Below are 11010 nucleotides of genomic sequence, written 5' to 3'. Positions count from 1 at the left end.
CCAAGTCAAAAGAAGGATTGGATGGCATCCAGGCTAAAATCTTTCTTTTCATACGTCACCTATTTTCTCTTCATTTTAACTTTGAAAGTCGGATTTCTAACTTCGCTGCTGCAAAGAGAAGAGCGCTTGTATCGAAACGGCTCCAACGTGTAGCGATCATGCACACACAAGCCTTTATTTAAACTAAAAGATGATAGAGAAGTAATTTTGTTTCTTTAAGAAAATTGAAAAATACGCATTTGGCCGCAACAACAGTCACGCGGTGAATGCGTGGCAACCACGTGAGGCTTTGAAATTGAGAGCCAGACGGTGATACAAAATGGCGGCTCGGTCTGTTGTGTTTCCCCAGGCAGCAAATAAGTCATTTTTGATGTTGCTTCAACGTTTGCTGACGTTGAATCAATATAAAAAACATGTGATTTGCTGTCCAGTGCAGTAAAAGCGTGCTTAGCTAAGCATCTCGGCTTGGACAGTTACAGCACAGAATTAAAAATTTACCGGTGTTATTAAGATGTTGAAGTTTTAGACAACAACAACTACAGCAAAAATTAGTCGTAAATCAACCGGAAACAGTGATCCCAGCGGCTCCACGGGGGTGCAGCTTAATGCGAAGTATAGCGATACATTTCGCTTTCCCACTCCAGAGGAGAAAAATGTTAAAGAAAACAAAAAACAGTTTAGTATGGTATTCAGCGTTAAGATGAACTACGGAAGATATAACTTCATATTTTCCAGGCTATCTAAATCTTCCTACAATATCACATTGTTTGTGTTACGTTCACTGTTCGAGTCATAGCAAGGAAAACAAATTATTTTCTGTTTCGAGCATTTAAAGAGAATGTCCCCACTGATTGATAACTGTTACTGCCTAATTTCTTAGTTAAGCCCTCTGCATTCATTTGTGACTCGTTTGTTAATTATTTGGCTTTTTTCTCCTTTGCAAGTCTACTGTACTAAAAAAGCCACCTGTTTTTGTTTTTTCTTTTATAATGTTTTGGCCTCTGTCGCGTTTGTGTTTGCACCTGTGGTTTGTTTTCGTTAAATCAATAACTTATTAATCAACGATGTAACGTCAGTTTACATCGAATTATACAACCATTATGACCTATTCGTTTTTCAATAATTGCCAATCCTTGAGAAAGGGAATTCGTAATTGTACTGTAAATCGTTTTGTTTCATTCGACAAAATTGCTTTTCTCTAGACGGTCGCAAATTTAAGAAATCTCAAAGTTACCTGTGTTTAAAAGATTGTCTAAAAACGCACAATAAGAACACGTGAAACTCAATTAAAACTTATATATATGTTGTGTTGTTGTTAGCAATCCAGACAGTTCAAATAGAGCAAAGGTCAACAACGATAAACAAAATACATCACTGTAACGTTGCAATAAAATAGACAAAGCGGATGTTACAATAACCCCTGTTGATAATTTGTGCCATAAACAGCCATAATTTTTATCTGCTATTTTGATAATGATAATTTGTGCTATAAACAGAGTTTTTTAGGCAACTGACTGATTTGTTTTGATGCTAAAGTAGCTATATACATAATGCCCGACGTTGTGTTGTTATTTGTGAACGCCGCTTCGTTTAGTCGTTTATTTTATGCGTCAGCAAAATCTTACATTTTGTCGACTCTGTGTTTCTTGACATTGAATCAACGTAGTTAGAAGCTTGCGCCGGCAAAGGCAGCTTGTACCTTTGTGTGTATGAGGAATCATTTCTCTTTTCGAGCTATAAATGAGGTCTGTGCTTGTCATGTAAAGCTTGTACTGTAGTGTACTAAACACTGATAAATTTCCCTTTCCCGATTTTGCCTGGTGGTACACTGCAAGGGCACAAAGCTGTTATAATGCAGGCTAACTGCGCATTCGATTGCGCGGTGCGCTTTAGCCCAACGCGCACTGCGCATTCGTAATTAAGCGATTATTGCGCAAGCGATGCCGAAAATTCGCTCGAAAGCAAACAAAAGGCGCACTTGACCTACTTCTTAATACAATTGATCTACAAGTAGCAAGGTACTTAAAAAGTTAAAACTGGCTTGTTTAAGGTGTAATTTGACCAAATGAGAGCAAAGTTTGTTAAAATTGGCTGCGCATTACCCCAATTGACTATATATCGGAGCTGTGTGCGGCCTGCAATGCTATATGGTAGCGAGACATGGATATTGAGAGAGAGTGAACTGGCAATCCTGAGAAGAACGGAAAGGTCAATGGTGAGAGCAATGTGTGGGGTGAAAACGAGAAGGGAAAAAAGGACTGAAGAATTGTTGGATATGCTAGAGATGAGAGAGACCATAGACCAACTGGCAAGGGCAAATGGAGTAAGATGGTATGGACATGTGATAAGGAGGGAGGAAGGAAGTTTTCTTAGAAAGGCACTAGATCTAAAGATGGATGGGAAGAGGAAACGCGGTCGTCCAAGAAGAACGTGGAAACAACAAGTGAAGGATGAATTTAAAAAAGTCGGACTGAAGGAGGAAGATGCAACCTTGGGACAGAGTGAAATGGAGAAAAGGGATTAAAACAATTGCTGCGCGGAAACAATCGGCCACCCCCACTAGTGGGGAACAAACCGACGATGGATTATGATTATGATGAAACAAAAATTTTCACGCACAAATTTTGAAACTAGAAAAAGGGAGTTTAAATGTTAGTGTAAGAATAGTACCCCAGCTGGATTGCTTGCTAAAGCATTTTTGCAATAGTTTCATTTCAGAATTTTTTTCTTGTTAGTTATGACTAATGTTATAACTAATGTGTAATGTGTAATTTCACATTCATGATTCAAACAATGTTTTTTATATGTTGTACAAATGTATGTGACAGTGCATGGAGAGAAAATAATTCATTTTGTCATTGTTACTGAACATCAGCTCATTTTGTTTCAACGTAATTTGTTGATGTATGACATATTTGTTACATCAATAACACTGGAAGCAGCTGACTCGACGACCAATATAGTCTTTTGCTGCTCCACTTCAAATGTTACAAAACAAGTTCATCCGATCCTGCTTATTTTTGCTGAGGTCAACGAATACAACTGTTCTTTATCACCAATTTAATGTGCTCAGAATTGACAATATTATTAAACTAGAGACTGCAAAATTTATGTACAAATATGTGCACAAAATGCTGCCCCGGGCCTTTGCTGGCTGCTTTATTTTTGTAAACGAAATTCACCATCATAAAACCCGTCAGAACCAACAAAATGATTTATATTTGCCCTTTGCAACGTCAAACTCTGGTAAGAAGATGCTATGTTTTAATGGAGTGAAACTATGGAATCAAATACCAAAAGAAATACAAGAAAAGTTTTATATATATATATATAATGCTTTTAAATTTAAATATATATAAATGTTTATTAAAGAATTTGTACAATGATCATTCCTGAAACATATCATCTGTTTATTTCTCTGCACAGTTTTTTTTTTTATGTTGCCCTGTGTTATTCCACTATTAATGTATTCTGTAAAGTGCTGGTATTGTGCTATATGTGTTAATGTTCTTAATTTTGGATCTTTTGTTTAAATGTTTGGGTGGCAGCTGACTTTGGTGACCTTTTGGTCTTTCGCTGCCATCCTTGTTTGTGTGAATTATTTGTGTTTATTGTGTTTTTGTATATTTTTGTTTTTTTCTTTCTTTTTTGCCAACAAAACAAAAATAAACTGAACTGTCTGTTGTGGAATCTAGTTTGTTATGGTGCTATTTTATTTCTATTGTTTACAATTGTACCATATGCTACTATTCTCACAACAAACAAAATAACAATAGTTTTCTCTCTGTTCGGTAAAATATATAACATGCTTATTACGGTATAGAGCAGTGGTTCTTAAACTTTTTTTCCCCAGCGCCCCTTTTCAGAGATTTCCATAGTCTGGCGCCCACCATAATATAAGGGCTGTAGCCTACTAAAGATGATGCGTGATACAGTGAAGCTATATCGGATTCTGCATTGTAGCGCTGTGCAATTAGAAAATGAAAACTTAGCTTGTGAGAATATGGTAAATTTACTTAAAGAAACACATTCACATTTATTATTACTTCAAGGAAATAGGGGCAGTATTTCACTCAGTTCTCATTTACAACATGCATGTGCCCCAAACAAAAAACTCAAAATAATAACCGTAGGCTAATAATAAGATATATATAAAAAAATGCACTTTGAAAAAGCAGGAAAAATGTATTAAATACATTGTATTTAATGACTACCTTGGGCCTGGTGAGAATTTGCTAACTTAATTATATCAGGTTCAATATTTGATAAACAGAGCCTCAGATCACCCCTTTTACATATTTGCAGTCTATTTCTCTGCTTAGTTAAGAGTTGCAAGACTGAACTGAATCCCTTTTCTACCAGGTATGATGAAGGAAACGCTAACAGCAATAACTTGATTTTTTCCCAAAGATGAGGATATTTAACGTGTTCCTTTGGCCAGAAAGCTTCATAGCCAATCTGCTGAAACAACACTTCACTTTCAAAGTCGTTTTGCAAGTCTATAAGTTCTTCAACTAGATTTGGATCAGAATTGTTTGCATCAGCCTGAAATGGATTCACAACCCACTCTGGTATTTTTAATTCTTTGAGATCTTTAAATCTGATCACCAAATCTTCTTTCAATGCTTGAAGATGAGAGGAATAGCAGTCTAGATCAGTGTCTGACAAACATGAATCATCGGTTTGGTTTTCCTGTAAGGCTTTTAAGCTTGGAAACTGATTTAAGTCTAGCCTTAGTAAACAATTTTTGTAGAAATCTAGTTTGCTAATAAATGCCATTATTATTCCCTTTGCTTTGATGAGACACATTTTGGTTCCTTGCAATTTAATGTTGACCTCATTTAATTTGTTGAAAATATCAGACAAATAAGCAACGTCTGCTCTTCTGCTTTCCAAATCTGAACTCACTTTCTGATCCAATAATTTAAACCTAAAGAAATCAATAACAGAATCATAGAGATCATAAAAGCGTTGTAGACATTTTCCTTTTGAAAGCCACCGGACTTGTGTATGTAGCAAGAGCCGTTCAAATTCTTCTTCATTTTCATGACAAAGTTGGCGAAATATGCGGTCATTCAATGAATGGGCTTTGATCTTATTCACTGCACTGATAACAACTTGCAGGGTACTATGTAATCTGTCGCTGAGATGCTTTGCAGCTAAATGTTGTCTGTGAATGACACAGTGAATTGTAAATACGTCCGGAACTTCTCTTTTCAAATGTGCTATAAATCCACGATGGCGTCCAACCATTGATGGTGCTCCATCGGTGGCACATGCAATAACATTCGAAAGTGGAATTCCTTTCCGTTTAAAGAATTGTTCAACTGCCTTATAAACCGTTGAGCCTTTAGTGTCGACCTCTAATTGTTCAGCAAACAGAAACTCCTCAATAACTTTACGACTGGTATTTATATAGCGCACATAAGCCATGATCAAAGCCTCATTGTCACGTAGTGTTGTCTCGTCAAGCTGTAAAGAAAACTGTGTTTCTTTACAGCTCTAATTCTCGTACCCCCAGCAGAACTACTAAAGCAAATTTGCAGTGAGGAAAATAACGTTACACCTTCTGAATGTAGCGCCCCCTATAACGCCCCCTGAATATTTCCGCCCCTCTAAAAGTTAACAGCGCCCACTAGGGGGCGGTAGCGCCCAGGTTAAGAACCACTGGTATAGAGTATTGGACTATATAAGATTAGAACATTTTGTTAAATTTGGTTTGTTTGTGCTACAATTGTTATTGAGCTGTAAGGTAGGCTTAATTTTTTTGCAAAAAGATTCTACCCCCAGTAAATAGTTGTTTAATTTTTTTGTATTTTTAGACTATTGCCGTAATGGATAACTTTCATAAATTTTATGCAAAAAGTTACTAGGTTGGTGAATTTAAACAATTAAAATATGAAATTTTTAAAAATTGAACGACATGTCACTTTACGTCGATTCCCAGGATCATTGCCATTGCTGCAAAAGTATAGATACTATACTCATTTGAATCACAACAACTGTCAACGTAAACCACGGATATTTTTGATAGCAAACATGAACCAAACACAGAATTTTGTAAAGCGCCACTTTGTTGGATATCTTCTGAGAGGAACGTTGAAGCAAGCTACTAAGTTACGCTACTGGGTGGTTGGAAGTGCTGTTGGTGGAACAATTTATGTTAAAAAATATTGTAATGAATGGTATACTGCCAATATCCCTGACGTATCTTGGCTTAAGGATGGAATTGAAAGATTAGACCACTCTTTTGATTTCATTGCAGAAAGGTTCAAAAATTCATTAAAGAAGTGGAAAGATTATGAGTTGCCTGATCTAAAAGAAAAGTATCCTCGCTTGAGAAACAACCTTTCAACAACTTCAACATTGCTGTCAGCAAATTCAACCAATGAAAATTTTTTGAAAGAATCACAAGCAAAAAGATCACAGCATGATTCAACAAATACTTCTTCAGATAAAAATAGAGATGATGAGGAAACAATAGAAGAGTTGAGAGACGAAGTCATTCAAACAGAATTGAAATATCAAAAGATTATTGGAAAGTTGGAAAGAGAAAACAAAAGTATAAGAAAGGTTTTACTTTCTAAGGATGAAAAAGAAATATATCGAAGAAAAGTGAAAAAATCCCTCATTGACATGTATTCTGATGTTTTAGACGAGCTTGCTGATTATGATGCAAGTTATAATGCACAAGATCACCTCCCACGTGTTGTCGTTGTTGGCGATCAGAGTGCTGGTAAAACAAGTGTACTTGAAATGATAGCTCAGGCCCGAATTTTTCCTCGAGGATCAGGTGAAATGATGACCCGATCCCCTGTTAAAGTTACTTTAAGTGAAGGTCCCAACCATGTTGCCAAATTTCGTGACAGTTTAAGAGAATTTGATCTGACAAAGGAGTCTGAATTGAAGGCACTGCGGCATGAAATTGAGCTTAAAATGAGAGCAAGCTGCTCTAAGGGAAAAACTGTAAGCACTGATGCCATTTCTTTAAGTGTTAAAGGTCCTGGAATTCAAAGAATGGTATTAGTTGATTTACCTGGCATGATTAACACTGTTACCAGTGGTATGGCACCAGACACAAAAGATGCAATTTGCAACATGAGCAAACACTACATGCAGAATCCTAATGCTATCATACTTTGCATTCAAGATGGGTCTGTTGATGCTGAAAGAAGTATTGTGACTGATTTGGTCAGTCAAATGGATCCTTCAGGAAAACGAACAATTTTTGTACTCACAAAAGTTGATTTAGCTGAAAAGAATATTGCTAATCCAAGCAGAATTCAAGAAATTTTAGAAGGAAAGCTTTTTCCCATGAAAGCATTGGGTTATTTTGCTGTTGTGACTGGACAAGGCTATGCAAACAGCAGTATAAGTGACATTAAAGAGTATGAAGAACATTTCTTTTCCCACTCCAAAGTATTTAAATCCGGTTTACTGAAAGCAGGTCAATTGACTACTGCCAATTTAAGTCATGCTGTTTCCAACTGCTTTTGGAAAATGGTTCGAGGCTCTGTTGAACAGCAAGCTGATTTCTTTAAAGCAACCAGATTTAATCTTGAAACTGAATGGAAAAACAATTTTCCGAGAATTCGTGAGCTTGATCGACAAGAATTGTTTGAAAAAGCAAAATATGAAATTCTTGATGAAATGCTAACTCTTGTTAACATCCCTCATCATGATTGGGAAAAGACTCTCCAAGAAAAGTTGTGGGATGCAGTTTGTGACCATGTCATAGAAAACATCTATCTCCCTGCAGCGCAGTCTGGAAATCCTGGCACTTTTAACACAACTGTCGATATTAAGCTCAAGCAATGGGCTGATAAAACTCTTCCTAAAGAATCAATAAAAGTAGCAAAGAAAGCGTTGCTCGAACAATTTGCAAAAGTGCTAGATCAAGGTGATTGTGATGTAGATGGAAAGCGGTCAAATTCTTCACCAGACAAAATATTTGCTAAATTAAAAACAGCTGTACGAGAAGAAACAGAGTCTCGTCATGCATGGAACGAGGGTTTTGAAGACACTCTGCGAGTAGTTCAGCTAAATGCTTTAGAGGATCGTTCTATTTCAGATAAAACGCAGTGGGAAAATGCAATAAGGTTTATTGAAGTCAATCTTGGAAAACTGTTAAGAAAAAATGAAAACAAAATCCAAGAGTTGGTTGGCCATGACTGGTTGCAGCGATGGACACATTGGACAACTCGTTCATTTGAACAACACCAAAGAAACGAAATAAAGAATCAATTGCAGACTTTGTTTCATTCCCAGAAGCACAGAGTGCCCTACTTAGCCAATGACGAAATCACCACTATTCGATTTAATTTGGAAGCAAAAGACATCGAAGTGTCTTCTGATTTAATACTTGACACTTGGGCGTCAATGTATCGGGATCATTTCCTTCGAGATGCGTTGAGAAGATGCAGCGGTTGCAAGCGAGAGTTTTATCGTCACAATGTTTCCGCCATGTCGCAGACCAATTGTGATGATGAAGAAGCTGTTGACTGCAGTGATGTTGTTTTATTTTGGCGCATTCAGCGTATGCTGTCCACAACAAGCAATGCATTACGGCAGCAGGTGATGAACACAGAAGCACATAGACTAGAAAAGGAAGTTAAAGAAGTTCTTGAAGATTTTGGACAAAACTATGAACTAATGCAAAATCTATTAACAGGTAGACGTGTTGAACTTGCAGAAAAACTCAAACAAGTTCGAGAAATCCAACAAAAACTTGATGAATTTATTGTCTGTTTGCGGAAAGAAAGATAATGTAGTTAAAATGTATTTTCTGATCGTCTGTCTTTATAATTTACTTACTTTTAACTCCGTGCGCCTTGTTCATTAATTTTGTTTGTGAATGAACTGTTCTTTATTTGTACATGCACTCACATTGTATGAAAAACAGGGTCTGCTACTATTCGGCTAGTCCGATTCGGCGAGTGCCCTTTTCGGCGAGTTCCCTATTCGGCGATTTTTTTGAATTTTTTTTAAAATTATTAGATACCGTAGCCTAATTATCATTGCTTTTACATCATTTTAACGTCGCTAAACGTTGAAATAAGACCTTAACTCCTAACCTTTAATCCTAACCCCTAACCCTAAAACGGCAATGATAATTAGGCTACAGTACCTGATAATTTAAAAAAAAATTCAAAAAAATAGGGAACTCACCGAAAAGGGCTCTCGCCAAATAGGGCACTCGCCGAATCGGACTAGCCGAATTGGACTCGCCGAATCGGACTCGCCGAAACGGGCCATTCCGTGAAAAAGACGTTGTGTTGATGTAGGGGGTTTGGAATATGTCTACTTGCCTATTCTTTCATTAATTTTTGCTGTCGGTGTATTTGACTATCCACAGGTTATAATAACCTTCACTCGAAAAAGTTGAGACATGATGTCAAAATACTAACCGTGGACAAAATAGCTTTATGACAATGTGATGAGAACGCTAACTTGGCATTGGTCAACAAATCTTGAACCCTGATTAATTGGTTATATTAGTGTCTGCCATGAGGCTCTCAGATACAACGTTTTTAGGTAGATTTGTATGTTTATGTAATAGTGATTGGATTTATGTGCATTTGATGAATTCTTAAAATAATAATTGTTCATAAGCTATAATTACTAAAGAAGTCTACACTAAGTTAGGTGCATTTTTGATTTCTTGCGGATTGATTTGGTATATATGTATGTGTTGTACAAAATATGTAATAATTTTGCTTTTAATGTTGCCACTGCTTTGTTTGATACGAAAAAAACATGCTGTCTTGTTTCTTAAAGTACTTCACTGATATACGGTATTCTAAGAATAAATTGTAGCAAGTGCAAAACAAAGCGATTGTTATTTGCATAGTGGAAGATAGTATGCTGGAAAATTGCATTTTATTTGTAGCTGTCTAGCTTGAAAATATTTTGCTGCAGAACAGTTTTCTTAGTGATTAATGTTTAGTAGAGATTGCTTGTTTAACAATATGCCCATTTCTCTCCCAGATCCATTTCTTTCTGGCAAATTATTTTGTGTCAAAACTGATTACCAGTGCAGTTTATTCTAAAGTAGGTGCGTGTTTGGCCTACATAAAAGAAACGATAAGAAAGCCCCTACTTTCAGGACAAGCATGAATTTTTGTTTAAATCATATTATTCTGTTGGGTGTCAACATGAAAACGTTTGCCGTGTATTGCTTGTTTTCGTGATAGTTTCAATACGTAACTGTAAAGTACGGTAGTCCATGAATTTTCATATTTGGTTTCAGTTTCTTGATTGTCTCAGCTGTATATTTCGAGTTTTTCCGCCGAGTATTGCACGCTCACCTGCATGGAATGATGAAGCGTTTCTTGTACATTTTAACCGCTTCGACCTAGAATTTTCAACTTGCAAACAGTTGACTGTATTTCTCTCAGTGTTAATGTAGTGATATGGTTTCCTTTTGCTCATGATGAGTTGTTTTAACACGACACAATGATCCGTCAAAATTTGTGAAAAAAATGCAGTAGAATATTAACTATATGATACTGTAAAATACTGTATGTGTCTCACTTCACCTCAACGACTAGTAAATCGCAAATGGCTATAGATCGCATTTATCTATGACATAAATCTGTTTTTGTTGCATTAATTATTTTATTGTTATATGAAGTTAATACTTAGACCTCACCATTGGATCTGTCAATGTTATAAAATTTGTGCAAAATAATTGTTGTGAAATTGGTCACTCTTCAACTCATTTATACATTTGTTTATAAAAGAAGGTTCTTTATAATTGTCGCAGTGATTTTTTTGTCTTAGCTTAACTCTTGGCATTCGTATTTTTATTGGCCTGCTTCCTGCTTTGATTTCTGCCATTCAAATGCTTCGCTTATTTCGCTAAAAGGCTCCTTGCTCTTTCCAAAGGACTTATTTTCTTGCAACATTAATTTCTTTGTGGAAATTTGCCTGGTTGTTCATGCTGTTGTGCATTCATCTCTTTTCGTATGCTTTCTAATAGTATTAAGCATTGATACAAAGTTTGTGTTA

At 36.2% G+C, this 11010-nt stretch overlaps 2 protein-coding genes across 2 annotated transcripts; one reads left to right on the top strand and one right to left on the bottom strand.

The window, feature by feature from the left end:
- Positions 1 to 4203: 4203 nt before the first annotated feature.
- On the bottom strand, positions 4204 to 5433 carry LOC145766800 (protein FAM200C-like). Its single transcript, XM_082578506.1, has one exon. It carries the CDS (start codon positions 5431 to 5433, stop codon positions 4204 to 4206), a length of 1230 nt encoding a protein of 409 aa, XP_082434632.1.
- A 410-nt stretch (positions 5434 to 5843) lies between these two features.
- Positions 5844 to 8766, top strand: LOC145767281 (dynamin-like GTPase OPA1, mitochondrial). The gene has a single exon (XM_082579070.1). The coding sequence runs from the start codon at positions 5899 to 5901 to the stop codon at positions 8764 to 8766; it is 2868 nt and encodes a 955-aa protein (XP_082435196.1). The 5' UTR covers positions 5844 to 5898.
- The last annotated feature ends 2244 nt before the right edge of the window (positions 8767 to 11010 follow it).

This window comes from Aplidium turbinatum, chromosome 3, assembly GCF_918807975.1.
Source record: "Aplidium turbinatum chromosome 3, kaAplTurb1.1, whole genome shotgun sequence".
Taxonomy (NCBI): Eukaryota; Metazoa; Chordata; class Ascidiacea; order Aplousobranchia; family Polyclinidae; genus Aplidium; species Aplidium turbinatum.
Note: the sequence above shows the minus strand (reverse complement) of the source record. Positions and strands in the feature narration are given on the sequence as shown.